The sequence below is a fragment of the Erpetoichthys calabaricus genome, chromosome 4 (genome assembly GCF_900747795.2).
Source record: "Erpetoichthys calabaricus chromosome 4, fErpCal1.3, whole genome shotgun sequence".
Taxonomy (NCBI): domain Eukaryota; kingdom Metazoa; phylum Chordata; class Cladistia; order Polypteriformes; family Polypteridae; genus Erpetoichthys; species Erpetoichthys calabaricus.
The window spans coordinates 320,993,879-321,011,189 of record NC_041397.2 but is presented as its reverse complement, the minus strand read 5'-3'; the positions used below and the strand labels follow the sequence as shown (position 1 = coordinate 321,011,189).

The 17,311-nt window shown below is 44.6% G+C and overlaps 2 protein-coding genes across 3 annotated transcripts in view; one reads left to right on the top strand and one right to left on the bottom strand.

Moving 5' to 3' along the window:
• The window catches only part of LOC114643526 (NACHT, LRR and PYD domains-containing protein 3-like), a 2,412,635-nt gene that overhangs the window by 1,521,658 nt on the left and 873,666 nt on the right, over positions 1 to 17,311 (top strand). The gene's annotated exons all lie outside the window — the stretch shown is intronic.
• LOC114641979 (NACHT, LRR and PYD domains-containing protein 3-like) overlaps positions 1 to 17,311 on the bottom strand; it is a 33,837-nt gene that overhangs the window by 3,164 nt on the left and 13,362 nt on the right. The window contains exons 2-3 of one of the 2 annotated variants that reach the window (XM_051926035.1): positions 9,130 to 9,303; positions 6,868 to 7,044 (exon numbers count right to left, since the gene is read on the bottom strand). In XM_051926035.1, coding sequence (XP_051781995.1) covers positions 6,868 to 7,043 — 176 coding nt within the window. In that variant the 5' untranslated portion in view covers position 7,044; positions 9,130 to 9,303. The remainder of the gene's footprint in view (positions 1 to 6,867; positions 7,045 to 9,129; positions 9,304 to 17,311) is intronic. The other variant, XM_051926036.1, reaches the window with a different exon arrangement.

The following is a 17,311-nucleotide window of genomic DNA, read 5'->3' as shown; positions in this document are numbered from 1 at the left end:
TGAAAGGCACTATATAATAGATAGATAGATAGATAGATAGATAGATAGATAGATAGATAGATAGATAGATAGATAGATAGATGAAAGGCACTATATAATAGATAGATAGATAGATAGATAGATAGATAGATAGATAGATAGATAGATAGATAGATAGATAGATAGATAGATAGATAGATGAAAGGCACTATATGATAGATAGATAGATAGATAGATAGATAGATAGATAGATAGATAGATAATAGATAGATAGATGAAAGGCACTATATAATAGATAGATAGATAGATAGATAGATAGATAGATAGATAGATAGATAGATAGATAGATAGATAGATAGATAGATAGATAGATAGATAGATAGATAGATAGATGAAAGGCACTATATAATAGATAGATAGATAGATAGATAGATAGATAGATAGATAGATAGATAGATAGATAGATAGATAGATAGATGAAAGGCACTATATGATAGATAGATAGATAGATAGATAGATAGATAGATAGATAGATAGATAGATAGATAGATAGATAATAGATAGATAGATGAAAGGCACTATATAATAGATAGATAGATAGATAGATAGATAGATAGATAGATAGATAGATAGATAGATAGATAAAAGGCACTATATAATAGATAGATAGATAGATAGATAGATAGATAGATAGATAGATAGATATAGATAGATAGATAGATAGATGAAAGCACTATATAATAGATAGATAGATAGATAGATAGATAGATAGATAGATAGATAGATAGATAGATAGATAGATAGATAGATAGATAGATAGAGAAAGGCACTATATAATAGATAGATAGATAGATAGATAGATAGATAGATAGATAGATAGATAGATAGATAGATAGATAGATAGATAGATAGATAGATTTACTTTTTAAAGTAACCTTTATTGTAAACAAAAGCAAAAAACTCACACATAACATACATAGTCAATTGAAAAAAAAGCCACATTTCAGACTAAACAGCAGATCCGTACATCAGACCCCCACTACTCCCCCCTTACTCTCCTCCTACTCCACACATTACTAATCACGTGGTATTGATGCCCACCATTTCTTTGTCTTTCTCTTGCCCACCACAGTGAAATCAGAAGTTCATTTTCATCTCCCCTTCATTGACTGAGCACAGCCCCCCTTTCACCCCCACACATTTTCAGACCCCCCCCATTCTATTCCTCTGTTTATAAAAAGCAAACTCCAGTCTTATTCTTAATAAACACTCAACTTAAACATCAAACAAATATCGGTCAGTTGTGACCCACATTGCTTATTATTTCGACTTTTTACAATGGCCAGCTTTACTTCACCTAACAGAAAGTTGAACAGTTGAATCCTGCATCGAGTTTTCTTATTATATTTACTTCCAATAATGAACAGGACTTCATTAAAAGTTCCAATCAAATTGGTACACAAACCTTCAAAGAATCTGAAGAATCCCGCCAGTTGATTACAATACAAAAACAAATGAAAAATTGTTTCTTTTTGTCCACATAAAATGCAAGAATCATTTTCATCTTCTTTAATAATGTTTAAAAAGGAGTTGGTGGCAACGATCCCAAGCCCAATTCTCCACTGCACGGCTTGTTCAGCTCCCTCCACGCAGGCCCCCTGTGCCCTTCCACTCCCAGCTTCTCCCTCCATGGAGTGTCCAGCACAGACCCCAATGCAGAGAAGTGAATCCCCTTAACGCAGTACTCATAAAGCTCTCTCTTGGTCAGAGAATCAAAGCCCACCACTGTTCCTTTGGTGAACTTAACAACTGAATGGTCTGACAGTAATGAGAGGTCCACAGCGGGACAAACATCCAACTTATTACCATTGGAACTGGTAAAGCACTTTGAGCTACTTTTTGTATGAAAATGTGCTATATAAATAAATGTTTTTGTTGTTGTTGTTGTTGAATCGTCCTGACTGACTTTACTTCAATTAGAGAAGCCAAGACTTCAGCATCAATAAATAACTTGGTACTGGCATCATAAATCTGTGCCACTTTCAGTACCTGATGCTTAATAAGAACTGAAACAAAACTCTCACTGTGCAAGAGAGAGCATGAAAAGACAGAATTAAAAATTAAAGGCTCATTTTGTAGCCACCCAGTCGTATTAAAATTCCTCCTAAACACCAAGTGCCAAGTTAATAGGACACCTCTGTAAAATTGTGACAACACAGAAAGGTCCATTTTTTATAGATTTATCACTAAAAGTGCTTTATCAAACCCTAACCCACCCACACGATGAAGGAAACTCAGTGCTAACTCCCTCCAACTCAGGGAATACGAAACACAGAAAAGCTTCTGTAGGACTTGGGGCCTGAGGGCTGCGACTTTTGAGGAGATATCCAGAAGTCCCTGACCACCTTCTTCCAACGGTAAAAACAGCACACTCTGCTTCAGCCAATGCAAGCCGTCCCAGAAGAAATCAACCTAAACTCTTTGGATCTTCTTTAAAAGCCCCAGAGGGGGGTCACAACACATGAGTGTGTGCCACAGCATTGAGGCCACTAAATGATTGATGACGATCACCCGCCCTCTGTATGACAGTTTAAGTACAATCCACTTCCACTTGTTCAGACGAGAGGTCACTTTCTCTAAGAGTCCCCCCCAATTACTCTTGTCCACCCTCTCACTGCCCATGACCACCCCAAGATACCTGAAACACTTCCTGTTCCACTTTAGTCCACCAGGCCTGTGTGGTAGTGGACATCCAGACCAGGAGCCCAGTAAGAAGGCGTTACTCTTAGTCCAATTGATTTTTGCATATATGTTCTCGAATATTTATTGGCAAGAAATTAAAACTTCAATGTCACCCTTCAATTTGATGAAGACCACAATATCATCAGCATAGGCCAAACATTTGAAATTAATATTTGGGCTGGATGGAAATGTCACCCCCTGTAGTCTCTGCCTCAGCTCGATAGCTAATGCATAGGACAGGCCGGACAAGGGGCAGCCCTGCCAAATTACCCTCCTGACTGTAAACAGTGCACTCAGAGTGCCATTAATTTTTAAAATTCCATAAACATTGGTGTGTAGCAGTACAATCATCTGAACAAAATGATCCCCGAACCCAAAACATTTCAATGTTTTAAACCAAAACGGTGATCTAAAGCTTCCTTCTGGTCAATGGATAGGATTCCTAAATCCATCCCACAAAGATCTGAGGCTGAAATGATATCCCGCAATACAGAAATGTCATCATAGATGGTCCTGTCGGGCACACAGTACGTCTGACAGGGAATGACCAGCAGGTCCATCACAGTCCTCAGGCGGCTGGCCAGGGCCCTCAAGAAGATCTTATAGTCCACACACAGCAGGCTCACGGCGCGCCAGGTCTTTATTTGGCAAAGGTCTCCCTTCTTAGGCAGCAGAGTGACGACTGTTCTTCTGCAGCTCAACGGCAATTCCCCGTCCTGTAAACTCTCTAAGAACACCGCGTACACCTCCGCACCCAGCAGGTACCAGAAATGTTTATAGAATTCAGCTGGGATGCCATTGAGTCCTGGTGCCTTTCCAGTATTTAAACCAGCCAGTGCATCTGAGAATTCTTGAAGGCTGATGTCTGTCTCCAGCGTCATCTTGACCGTGTCTGTAAGTTTGGGTAATCCGTACAAATAGTCCAACATGGCCAAATCATCAATTACACCATCCTTAAATAAATCTGAGTAAAAAGACACCGCAAAGTTCCTGATCTCCTCTGTGGTGTGCTGCTCACGACCGTCAGCGTCCTGCAGCGTGTGGATCACTTTACTCTCGGCCTTTTTCTTTTTTGTTGGTGTGTCCAGATGATTTAAAGTTTGAAAACGCGAGCGCACCAAGGCACCTTGGGCACGGAGCTCCAGGAGTTCAGAAAGGGATTGTTTTCTGTACTTTAAAACAGCAACCGTGTCTTCACTAAAGCAGTCCTGTAAGATGCTGTGCAGATTTGTGATGTCCTCCTCCAAGCTCTTCTTTTCATAAAGACACCGCCTGGTCACTTGCTAAGTGTACTACTGGCAGAAGGCTTTTATCTGCACCTTCGACACATCCCACCACTGTCGAAGAGATGGGAATCTGGACTTGGTTTGTGTCCACTGCAGCCAGAAAAACTCCAAACACTTGAGGAAATGAGAGTCCTCTAACAGGGAGACATTAAGTGCCAAAGAGATTTAGAGAAAGGCTTTACAGGGACAGAGACATTCATTTCTAGCAGAGAGCAATCCGAGAAACCACCTGGGTACATATAAGCCTTAGTGATCGTGTTCAGCAGGTGCCTCAGACAGTAGAAACGGTCCAAACGCGCCATCGAAATGCACCCACCGCCCCCCTTAACCCAGGTGTACTGCCTATCTGAAGGAAATTATTTCTCCAGATGTCCACCAGGTCCGAGTGGTCTAATAAGGAGCGTAAAGCTCGGACAGATGGTGGATGAGGCTCAGCACCATTACGGTCCAGTAAGTTATTCTCGGTACAATTAAAATCTCCTCCGACTAACAGGATCTCCCCGTTAATAAAGGTCTCCAGCACCTTCCTCAGAGCTTTAAAGAAACAAAAGTCTCTCTCCTCCATTTGTTGGAGCGTAAGCGTTAATAAACACCAGATCTTGGTTCTTATCTTTCACCTGAACTACCAAGAGGCGCCCAGCCACCACCTCACTAATGTTAGTGATTTGTAAATTTGCCGTTTCTGAGATTAGTATGGCCACCCCAACACTGACGTGTGACCCATGACTCAGGACAGCCTGACCCCCCCACTCACACAACCAGTCCTGCTGATTTCTAACATCAGAGTGAGTCTCCTGTAAGAAAGTGACCTGAAGAGCCTTTTGGTTCAAACAGAGCGGCTCTCTTTGCAGTCGCCCTACAGACATTTAAACTCCCAATGTGTAAAGACTGCATTGACGAATTACAAATGGGAGTGAACAGCACTGCACATGACAACCACAAATAAAGAAGATTCAAGAACATATCCATTACTTCTGAAAAATGGACTTTCGCACCCTGCTAATCACATTTTTAAGCCTGGTTGTTTCCTTCTGGTCCATTCCCAGACACATCACCCTCTGAGCGGACACCACAAACAATGGAAGGTCAGGGAAGTGATCCTCTACTCTAATACCCCTCTTGCCTTCCATGAAGTCTAAAAACTTCCTAATACTCTCAGTGTTATACCTGCCACCGAGTCTGTATTGGGACGAGGTCGTACTCCTCACTGAGACGTCAGTGTCACCGTCGTCTTGCTCACGATCACTCAGGTCGCTGTGACAGTCACTTTGACTTCTAAGAGTCCTGTTATATTCCTGTGATGGCTCACCAGCTACGTGACTTTTCTTTGCAGATTTTTTAGTGTCTGATTTTTCTTTTCATTTTTGAGTGTGAACTGTAAATTCCTCCTCACACCCCCACTCCTGCACTCTCCCTCTGATCGGTCTCGCCACTCACACCCACTGCTGTCTCACTCCTCTGTCCTTCCACTGAGCTCGTCTCGGTGCGCTCAGCCAGGCGCCCGTCAGCACACGCCGGTGTTTCTGCATCCACGTCAGTAGCCATAGCTTCATTCACAGCGGGGCCGACTGGCACAGCTCTCACTGTGCTGAACTTCACCGTCTTATCCCCACCGCTGTGGACCTCCGCAGTCTCCAGCTTATCTTTACTCTGTTCTCTGAGTACAGACTCGCACTGAGCACTCCTATCTGACTCGTGTTTAACGTGATCGCCGGGGTCAGCCGACGCATTCCCTTCAGTAGTCAGCAGGCTCATCTCAGGAGCGACTGTTAACACTACAGTGGGGAGCAAATCACTCACAACCTGTGCTTCGGCTATGAGTTCAGTCACCTCTGCAGTCTCCTCATCCTCCATACTGTCCACCTCCTCACCACTCTCATACTCCGTCTCATCACTCTGTGAAACGGGCAGCGCTTCGGCCCACTGATAAAACGGTCTCATTCTTACACTGAGACGCCTTGTGTCCAGCCCTGAGTCCCACTTCATCGAGTCTGAAGTAACAAAAACCACAGAATCACAGCCGTCAACCTGCAATCTTAGAGCAACATTTATGTCTTCATTCATGTTGTTCAGTACCATAAAAACCTGCCCCCTAAACGAAACAACGTGTTTCTATTCTTTTATTTTACAGCCCAACAGAATCATCACTACATCAGACAGAACCTGGCCATAGCGGCGCAGTTCCTGCACCAAAATATCATTCTTTAAGAACGTTGGGACATTTGAAATGAGAACCGTTATTGCAGGCGCTGACAGAGGAAAAAGAGGAACCAAAGCGCCATTAACAATAACCCCCTTCTTCTACAAGTTTATCAACAAGAAATTCTTCATTGACAAAAACCACCACAGTCTTCTTCATTCTTATAGCCGACAACATTACTGACAGCCGCAACACACTCTTCAGGCGAAACGTGCGGCTCTACCAGGACTTTAGCCCCATGTCGGCGGGAGAGATTCTCATAAAACTGAGGCATTAGACCAGGCAACGACCCTTTGGACGCGGACATCGCTACACAAGCCAAAGCCACGTCTTATCTGACAAAACCACCTGATACAGAAATAAAATAAGAAATCAAAGATTCAAAAAAGGAAGAAAAACAAAAACTTACAGAAACACAGAAACACCGACCTCAAATGCCACGACTCAGACACGGCCACCCCAGACCACACTAATCGATAGATAGATAGATAGATAGATAGATAGATAGATAGATAGATAGATAGATAGATAGATAGATAGATGAAGATAGATAGATAGATAGATAGATAGATAGATAGATGTGAAAGGCACTATATCATGTGATCAGCCCGCCCATCAATAACACATTCACACCCCCCCCCCCCCCCCCTCTTTACTCACACCAGTGCCTCTAATTTACAGTTGTCACTCCTGAGCCCCTCACTCAGCTGATGAGCCCCTGAATCTCCCAGGTTGTTGTTGTTGGTCAGGTTCAGATATGTCAGCCGTGAGTTTGGAGACGAGAGGACCGAGGAGAGAGCTGAGCAGCAGGCCGAGGTGAGACCACAAGAGTCCATCCTGTGGAGAAGAAGAGAGACGAGTGAGGACAGACAGACAGACAGACAGAAGGACACACAGCACAAGGGCTCAATGACTGCGCCGTCTTCACTGAAATGCACTTTGACCCTGAGACCACCGTTGTCCTTATAAGGTAAGGCGCTATATACCTGACAGCGTCTTCTGCCTTCCTGCCACACTGACTGGTGACAAGTCAATCAAAGTGACATGTGGACACTGGACAGGAATGTGAAGGACATGAGGCTGACAGTGTCCTGCACTTGAGGGTCCAGACAGACTTGTCAAAGCCGATGACAGCGGAGGGACCACCTTGGATTTGTGTCTGTAACTGAGGACTCAGCACATGGAGGGGCTTTAAGTGATTTGCAGGACCCCATCCACAGATTCCTGTTGGACACGCCAGTCACTGCTGGACATCGGAGAGCGTGACACTCGAGTGTCTGTCATGGTGGGCTCTCCTGATGTCAGACCACTTAGACGATGAGGACCCTCTGTCTGTGTATTGTGACAAAGACTGGACTGACTGTGTGATCAGTGACATAATGGACAGGGTGGACAGGACTGACATGTGACACTTCTGACACTCACACGTCACATGCTGACCGGTGCCACTGACCAGCTGACCTCAGTCCACTAAAGGCCTCACTGATGGTGACCTCACTTTTCTTATTTCTCTCCTAATTTGTAATAAAGCCAGTGGACGAGCTCTGAATGGACACTCAGCATCACAAAGTCCAGTCCCCTGGGCACAGAGGTGGTCTGAGTGGACTGTAAAGTGACCCCCATTACTGCTGACCACTGCTGTCCACTCCCAGCTCTCCTCTGACCTGAGCTGCCCATTCAGAGCAAAATGGCAGAGTGACCTGCTAGCATCGCCACCTGCTGGTAGGTGTTAGAAATGACACAATTGACATCTCAGTGACATCAAACCACACAGAGAATTAAAGAATAAAAAGACAAGAAGAACAGCAGCTTGGCCACCGAAAGAGAAAAGAATCAGAAGATCACAAGAAGAACACATCAGGGGCTCAGAAAAGGACGAGAATCATCAGGAATTCAGCAGTCCGGACCACCAGCATTAACTCACCTGTGAAGATCAGGAAACAAATCAAAAGAACAACAACACATCCCATAATAAACAGACAGAATATGAGAGAATGTGAAAGAAAACCAAACAATCGTCTCTTCATAGCTCAGTCCTAAATCACAAGCAAATCCTTTTAGTTCTAAAGACACAAGTGAAGCCCCCCATGGCAGTCTGTTTGAGGGGTCCTGCTTCTCGAGGTCCGACCACATAAACCTCACAGTCTGAGGGCCAACGCGATTCTCTCAATGACTTCTTCAGGGCAAACAATAAAACATAACACATGTAACTAAATAAATCCTAAAAACGTCACTCTGTGACAATGACAATAACGTGTGTGACATTAAAGAGTATTGGTGTCCACTGCAGCTGTCCCCGTGTTTAGGACCCCCATCATTTGTGTGTCCTCAATGTCACATTAGGATACGCTGGTTAAGGCCGATGTCTGCAGACACTTTGAACATTCAAATGAGGACATGTCCCCTGTTCAAGGTGCCAGCGTTGTAATAAAGGGTGACACCATTGTCATCACTCAAGTGACGATTTGTCTAAGAGACAGGCGAGACTCGAGCTGTGAGGGTAGAATACACGACAATGGGGTCACGTCACAAGTTTGATGTGCAGGACACCAACAGAGGTGCACGTGGACAACAGGAGCAGAAAAGTGACATCAGAGAGGGGCTGAGCAAATGTCACTTTGTCACTAAGGGTCACAAGGTGGACAACTGAAATCAGAAACTAATAGAAAGTGCTGGGGATTGTGATGGACACTTGAGGTCACAGGAAGAGAACTGAACTGTCAAAATAGATAGATAGATAGATAGATAGATAGATAGATAGATAGATAGATAGATAGATAGATAGATAGATAGATAGATAGATAGATAGATAGATAGATAGATAGATAGATAGATAGATAGATGTGAAAGACACTATATCATGTGATCAGCCCGCCCATCAATAACACATTCACACCCCCCCCCCTCTCCCTCTTTACTCACCTCAGTTTCTCTAATTTACAGTTGTCACTCCTGAGCCCCTCACTTAGCTGATGAGCCCCTGAATCTCCCAGGTTGTTCTTGTTCAGATTCAGTGCAGTCAGCCGTGAGTTTGGAGACGAGAGGACCGAGGAGAGAGCTGAGCTGCAGGCCGAGGTGAGAACACATGACTTGAGCCTATGGAGAGGAAAGACGAGTGAGGACAGACAGACAGACAGAAGGACACACAGCACAAGGGCTCAATGACTGCGCCGTCTTCACTGAAATGCACTTTGACCTGAGACCACCGCTGTCCTTATAAGGTAAGGCGCTATATACCTGAAAGCGTCTTCTGCCTTCCTGCCACACTGACTGGTGACAAGTCACTCAAAGTGACATGTGGACACTGGACAGGAATGTGAAGGACATGAGGCTGACAGTGTCCTGCACTCGAGGGTCCAGACAGACTTGTCAAAGCCGATGACAGCAGAGGGACCACCTTGGATTTGTGTCTGTAACTGAGGACTCAGCACATGGAGGGGCTTTGACTGATTTGCAGGACCCCATCCACAGATTCCTGTTAGACACGCCGGTTACTGCTGGACATCGGAGAGCACGACACCCGAGTGTCTGTCATGGTGGGCTCTCCTGATGTCAGACCACTTAGACGATGAGGACCCTCTGTCTGTCTATTGTGACAAAGACTGGACTGACTGTGTGATCAGTGACATAATGGACAGGGTGGACAGGACTGACATGTGACACTTCTGACACTCACACGTCACATGCTGACCGGTGCCACTGACCAGCTGACCTCAGTCCACTAAAGGCCTCACTGCTGGTGACCTCAGTTTTCTTATTTCTCTCCTAATTTGTAATAAAGCCAGTGGATGAGCTCTGAATGGACACTCAGCATCCCAAAGTCCAGTCCCCTGGGCACAGAGGTGGTCTGAGTGGACTGTGAAGTGACCCCCATTACTGCTGACCAGTGCTGTCCACTCCCAGCTCTCCTCTGACCTGAGCTGCCCATTCAGAACAAAATGGCAGGGTGACCTGCTAGCATCGCCACCTGCTGGTAGGTGTTAGAAATAACACAATTGACATCTCAGTGACATCAAACCACACGGAGAATTAAAGAAGAAAAAGACAAGAACAGCAGCAGCTGGGCCACCGAAAGAGAAAAGAATCAGAAGATCACAAGAAGAACACGTCAGGGGCTCAGAAAAGGAGGAGAAACATCAGGAATTCAGCAGTCAGGACCACCAGGATTAACTCACCTGTGAAGATCAGGAAACAAATCACAAGAACAACAACACATCCCATAATAAACAGACGGAATATGAGAGAATGTGAAAGAAAACCAAACAATCATCTCTTCATAGCTCAGTCCTAAATCACAAGCAAATCCTTTTAGTTTTGAAGACACAAGTGAAGCCACCCATGGCAGCCTGTTTGAGGGGTCCTGCTTCTCGAGGTCCGACCACATAAACCTCACAGTCTGAGGGTCAACGCGATTCTCTCAATGACTTCTTCAGGGCAAACAATAAAACATAACACACGTTACTAAATAAATCCTAAAAACGTCACTCTGTGACAATGACAATGACGTGCGTGACATTAAAGAGTATTGGCGTCCATTGCAGCTGTCCCCATGTTTAGGAATCCCGTCATTTGTGTGTCCTTGATGTCATATTAGTATACGCTGGTTAAGGCCGATGTCTGCAGACACTTTGAACATTCAAATGAGGACATGTCCCCTGTTCAAGGTGCCAGCGTCATAATAAAGGGTGACACCATTGTCATCAATCAAGTGACGAATTGTCTACGAAACAGGCGAGACTCGAGCTGTGAGGGTAGAATACACAACAATGGGGTCACGTCACAAGTGTGATGTGCAGGACACCAACAGAGGAGCACGTGGACATCAGGAGCAGAAAAGTGACGTCAGAGAGGGGCTGAGCAAATGTCACTTTGTCACTAAGGGTCACAAGGTGGGACAACTGAAATCAGAAACTACTAGAAAGTGCTGGGGATTGTGATGGACACTTGAGGTCAGAGGAAGAGAACTGAACTATCAAGAAAGATAGATAGATAGATAATAGATAGATAGATAGATAGATAGATAGATAGATAGATAGATAGATAGATAGATAGATAGATAGATAGATAGATAGATAATTTTATTTTTAAAATGACCTTTATTGTGAACATAAGATATAATATTAACAATATTCACAGCTAAATGACAAACAAGCCCAATATTCAGAATAAACAATAGACCCATATATCAGACCACCACTACTCCCCTTTCCACTCCTCCTACTCCACACAATAATATGAACATGTTGTTGATGCCCACCACTACTGTCTCGTCATTCCCAGTTCAGCACCAGTTCGCCCCCCTCCACAGCACACAGTACCTGTCGTGTCCCCCACATGTCGCTGAACATGGAAACGTTAGTTTGTGGTACATATATTCGAGTTTCAGTCGACTTTTAATTAAAACTTTGAAGAGCAGCAGAGCGTCAGTCCCCATGAGGTTCTTCTCTTTATTTCTCCTCGTTTTTAGGATTGCCATCTTGGCCTGTCCTAAGAGGAAATTCCAAATAACACATTTATTCCTATTTTTTTGATTATATTTAATACCAAAGACAAAGCTAATTTTTGAGAACTCAACCCCAAAACCACGAAAAACTTCTAAGGACATGAACATCGGCCTCAGCCGTTCACAGTGAATGAAGAGGTGACAGATGGTTTCTCTCGTCACTGGTCAGTCTCTGAAGCTTTAATTGAATACAGAAATGAGTTTGTGGCTAAGGCCGAGTGTGTTATCCTCCACTGCAGATCCCCAAGTCTTTTCTGCAATGGGAGTTTATAGAATGCTCTCCATGATGGTGTGATGTTCTCGGAGACCTGCAGTTCTTTCCTCCACCGTGTATCTGGTAACTCTTTGAACTGATTATAAAATGTCACTTTGACACACAGTTTCTACAGCTCTTTTTTGTTAAACAGTTCAAAGTCTTTCTCAACCAGAGTACCAAACTTGAGAAGGTGTCCAGGTCTGTCAGTGTGGTCAGTGACATTTGGCCTCACGATAACGGCGGGCGATGCCATCTCTGCCTCTGGTGTCCCCTCACCTGTGAAGTACTCGGCACACAGAGAACTCGCACCTGACCTCCACAGTTCAACTAGGCGTATTGATCTGATCCCCAGGACTGCTGCTAGGTGGGCAGGGGTGTGCCAGCACCTCATGTGTGTATCAATCAAGTGACTTATTTTCAAAATTCTTTTGTTTAAAAGAATTGATACAAAATATTCAGAAAGCAATAATCGACATTCTAAAAGAGGATTCCATACTAAAGGTTCCTCCATGAACCAATAAATACTCTGCAGATTTAGCCTGGTCCTCCTGAGTTTTCTGTGCCAGACCTGAAGTGCAGATTGATAAAACTCAGGCAGGTCAGACCTAACAAAGTTGGCAGAGTGTAAAAAAAAAAAAAATGTTCAGCAAAATTTCAGCCTCTTACCCTACGAAATAAGGCAAAGGCCAGCTGTCTCCACGGCAGGTGCTCAGGGCAGTATAAGAGCCGATGTAACGCCTGCAACCTAAAGGCCTCCATCCTGCTCAACAACTCAATAAGTCCCTGACCACCCTCCTCTACAGGCAGATACAGGACACTTCGCTTCACCCAATGTAGGCCATCCCAAAAGAAATCCAAAATAATGCCCTGGATGGATCTGATGACAGATATTGGAGGGTCAAGACATTGCAACTTATGCCAGAACATGGAGGCTATCAAGTTATTAATAATGATGACCCTGCCTCGACAGGAGATCTCTTTTTGGAGGTATTTCCATTTCTTCAGTCTGGCTTGAACTTTTTCCACCCAGTCTGCCCAGTTTTCGTCAGCTATGCCTCCCTGTCCTAAAAACACCCCCAGGTATCTGAACACTCGTCTGTTCCATTTAAGACGACCAGGCAGGCCTGGTGGGTTCCCATTCCTCCAATTGCCAATTAAAAATGCATTACTTTTGTCCCAGTTAATTTTTGCAGAGGACATTTTCTCAAATTCATCCAGGCAACGTTTCAGCGCCTTGATGTCTCCAGGATGACAGATGAACACGGTCAAGTCATCCGCATACGTGACCACCTTGAGGTGTAAATTTGGGCACTGAGGGATGATCAGACCTTGAAGGTGGATGCGAAGTTGCTGCAGTGGCTTGATGGAGAGTGAGAAGAGCATACCAGACAGAGAGCAGCCCTGACGTATCCCTCTGGTTACCTTGAAGGGGGCTGTTAACGTTCCATTCAGTTTCACGACACTAAACACGTTGTGATATAAGAGTCCAATGTGCCTAATGAACGAAGGTCCAAAGCCAAAGGCCTTCAGCACTGCTAAAAGATAATTGTGGTCCACTCTGTCAAATGCCTTCTCCTGATCCAGTGATGAAAGACCAGCGTCAAACCCAAAGAGTCTGGCAGCATCAATCACATCCCAAACTAAGAAGATGTTGTCAAGGATGCACCTGTTGGGGACACAGTATGTCTGCTCCGGGTTCACGATACTCGCCATGACTCTTCTTAACCGGTTAGCCAGGGCTTTGGAGAAGATTTTATAATCCGCACATAGCAGGCTCACTGGACGGCAGTTCTTTAGCTCTGTGACTACCGCCCTGCGACAGGAGAGGGGCAGTTCACCCACTCGCAGAGTTTCACTGAAAACCTCTGCCAGATCAGCGCCAAGGTGAGACCAAAAGGTTTTAAAAAACTCAACAGGCAGCCCATTGATTCCTGGGGATTTTCCAATGTTCAGCCCACTCAAAGCTGTGGTCAAGTCATCCAAAGTGATTGAAGTTTCTAAAATGTCCTTCTCTCCGTCTGGAATCTGAGGCAAGTCCTGGAGAAAGCATGATGACTCCAATGATACGTCTGCAATGTCTGCAGAAAACAGTCGTTGGTAAAACTGGTGTGCCCAGGCTCGAAGGGCTTCAGGCTCCAGCAGGTCTTGACCTTTGTCATTCTTTAAAACGTTAATGGTTTTACTTTGGCCAATTGTTTTCTCCAGTCTAAAGAAAAATTGCGTGGGAGCGTCCATCTGGGTGAGCAACTGTATTCACAAGTGGACGAGTGCGCCGTTGACTCTCTTGTCCATTAAGTCCATCAACAATTGTTTTTTTGTTCTAAGGGACTCAAAAGTGCTGCTGTCAAAGTTTGTACATAAAACTGAATGAAGTTCTTCAATTTCCTTCTCCAGCTCAGAAATGGCTGCATTCACCTCCCTGGTGGTCTGCTCTGTGTATTGTTGACACAATACGCGTATCTCAGCTTTAGAACAATCCCACCATTGCCTCAGTGAAGAGAAGTTCTTCTTTCTGCACCTCCATTGATTCCAGAAATATTTGAAACATTTGATGAGGTGGGAGTCTTTCAATAAGTTGTTATTAAAGTGCTAGTAGGACTTGACAGAATGTTCAGAGAGAAGAGAGATTTGAAGGGAGACAAGAGAGTGAACAGATAAGCCAGTTGGAAGAATGGAGCAGTTAGTAATGGGATTACGGTAATGTTTGTGGATGTAGAATCTGTCAAGTCTACCATAGAAAGGAGCCCTGCTGCGCTCTTCACCCACGTATACTGCCGGACCCCCGGATGAATTGCTCTCCAAATATCAATAAGATTATTGTTGGTGACCACAGACACCAGTGCTTGGATGGACCCCAGGTGTGGTTCTAGTCCATTCCTGTCCAGCAGTACAATTAAAGTCGCCCCCCACAAACACCAGCTCATCATCGTCACATGTCTCTAGCATGTCATTTAAAACAGAGAAGCAGTGAGTTCTCTCAGTCCCTGTACATATTAACAAACACCCACTTCTTCTCCCCCAGCTGTGCTTCTACCTTCAGCAGCCTCCCCTGGATTAATTCCGAACAAACCGCCCTGTCTGGTATTAAATTTGTAGAAAACAGAATCACAACACCCGCACTGAGACTGGAGCCATGACTTAGATGTGCCACCCCCGGCCACTCTCTGTGCCATTCAGACTGATTAGCCGCGTCAGTGTGTGTTTCTTGAAGGAAGGCCACGTTTACCTTTTTTTGCGCTTAGTGCTCAAATAGCGCCGTTCTTTTCACTAAATCTCTGCAGCCGTTCACGTTTAAAGAGCACAGGGAATAGGCAGGCATTGTACGAGAAAATAGCATAGCAGTCAACAACACTGAGTTAACCAAAGAAACGGGGAATCGCATTAGACCTGCCATCGTGATTGCGCTTCTAAGGAACGTTTCACTTTACTGATAATGTTCTTTAAGCGGACTCTTTCTTTGGAGGTCATTCCTATTTCAGCAGCCCGATGCCGCACTCAGAAATTGATGAAGATCAGGAAAGTGTTCATCAGTGTTGGCACCGCGCTTCCCTTCTAAAAACTCTAAAAACTGCAAAATGCTTTCTGTGCTGTAGGCCTCGCGTAAGCTCGAGTGAGATGACAGATCCACCCTGATCGACGGGACAGATTCATTGGCGTCCTCCCCTCCTTCCTCTCTCACTGTACTGTCAGTGTCATCTGTCTGCTGCAGACCACTAGTGACGGCCTCCACACTTTCAGTTTTCGTGCTCTTCTTGGCTCGTCCACCACTGTTTGTTTGCTCTTTTCTTTTCCTGGTAACCGGCTTCACTAAACCGTGTTCACCATCACCTTCATCAACGAGCATTTCACCATCGGCCCCCCTCTCGTGTGCTGTTTCATCAGTCAATGACTGCACAGCCAGCGCGCTCTCCTCCGCCCCACCTTGAGAAGGCGCGGCGCCTGAGTTCGTCTCTGGAGCGGAATCACTCTCAGTGGGTGTCTTATGGTGATGTTCAGTAGAATCATCTTTACAATATTCGACCCCTGGTGCCACTTTAGATACTTCCTCCACCTCTTCATGGCCGACTTCAGCCTTCTTATTCCCATTAATTTCACCCATCTGATCGGCATTTGCCGTTGCGCCCGTAACCATTTCAACCCTCTGGTTTTGTTCAATTGCAAGTTCTCCGCTGGACACTTCTGGCACCCCTGCTTCATGTCCCAGGCCTACTGTGATGCCTTGTAATACTGTTATTTCACATTGATCATCAGCCGCTTCATCAGAATCATAACTCCGATCTTCCATGTCTGACTCACTAAATATAGAATCGTTCTCTTCATTGTCCGATGTTGTGCTATTGAGCTTTCTATGCTCACCAGACGGTCCCGGCATATCTGAATTGACGGTCATCTCACCCCGCTTACACTGACTCGCTTTATGCCCTGTCTGACCACACTTAAAACATTTCATTAATTCTGTAGAGATAAATACAATATACTCGTACCCCTCTACCTTAAATTTCAAGGCCACATCAAGCTCTTCGCGCGAGTTATTTAGCAGCGTGTACACTTGTCTCCTGAAAGATACGACATGCTTCAAATCCGGAGAACGGCAGCCAAGCGGTATCATTACCAAGTCAGAAATGACTTCATCATATCTACGAAGTTCATTTAATAAAACCTCATTCTTCAAAAATGGTGGAACATTTGAAATAATAACTTTTTTAGGAGGAGTCGATAAAGGCAGCACCGGCACTAGCGAGCCGTTTATTACCAGGCCCTCCTGCACCAGAGTATGCACCAGAGCTTCATCGTTTAAAAAGACTACAACCGTTTTATTCATGCGAGAGGCAGACTTTACATTCTGACTACCAACTCTCTTCGCTACCTCAACAACACACACCTCAACAGAGACCATCGGGTCCACAACCACCTTAATTCTGTGTTTTCGGGAAAGGTGTTCAAAGTTTCGTGGATTTAAGCCCTGGAGGCTTTGCTCGGGATGCGGCCATGGCGGCGAGTCGCAGCCGCGTCCGACTATTACAACACTCACTAACAATAAACAATTGACTTTTAAAGAAATGGTAAATCAGTGAAAAAATCTGTATATATCAAATTGATAGTAAAGAAGGATAGAAAAAGAAAAATGAGAAAATACTCACAGAGACCCTCAACGAACAAAACCGCCAACAACCACGCCCACCCCAGACCAGAGTAATCGACAGACAGAGATTCAACAGACAGAAAGGATAGATAGATAGATAGATAGATAGATAGATAGATAGATAGATAGATAGATAGATAGATAGATAGATAGATAGATAGATAGATGTGAAAGGCACTATATGATAGATAGATAGATAGAT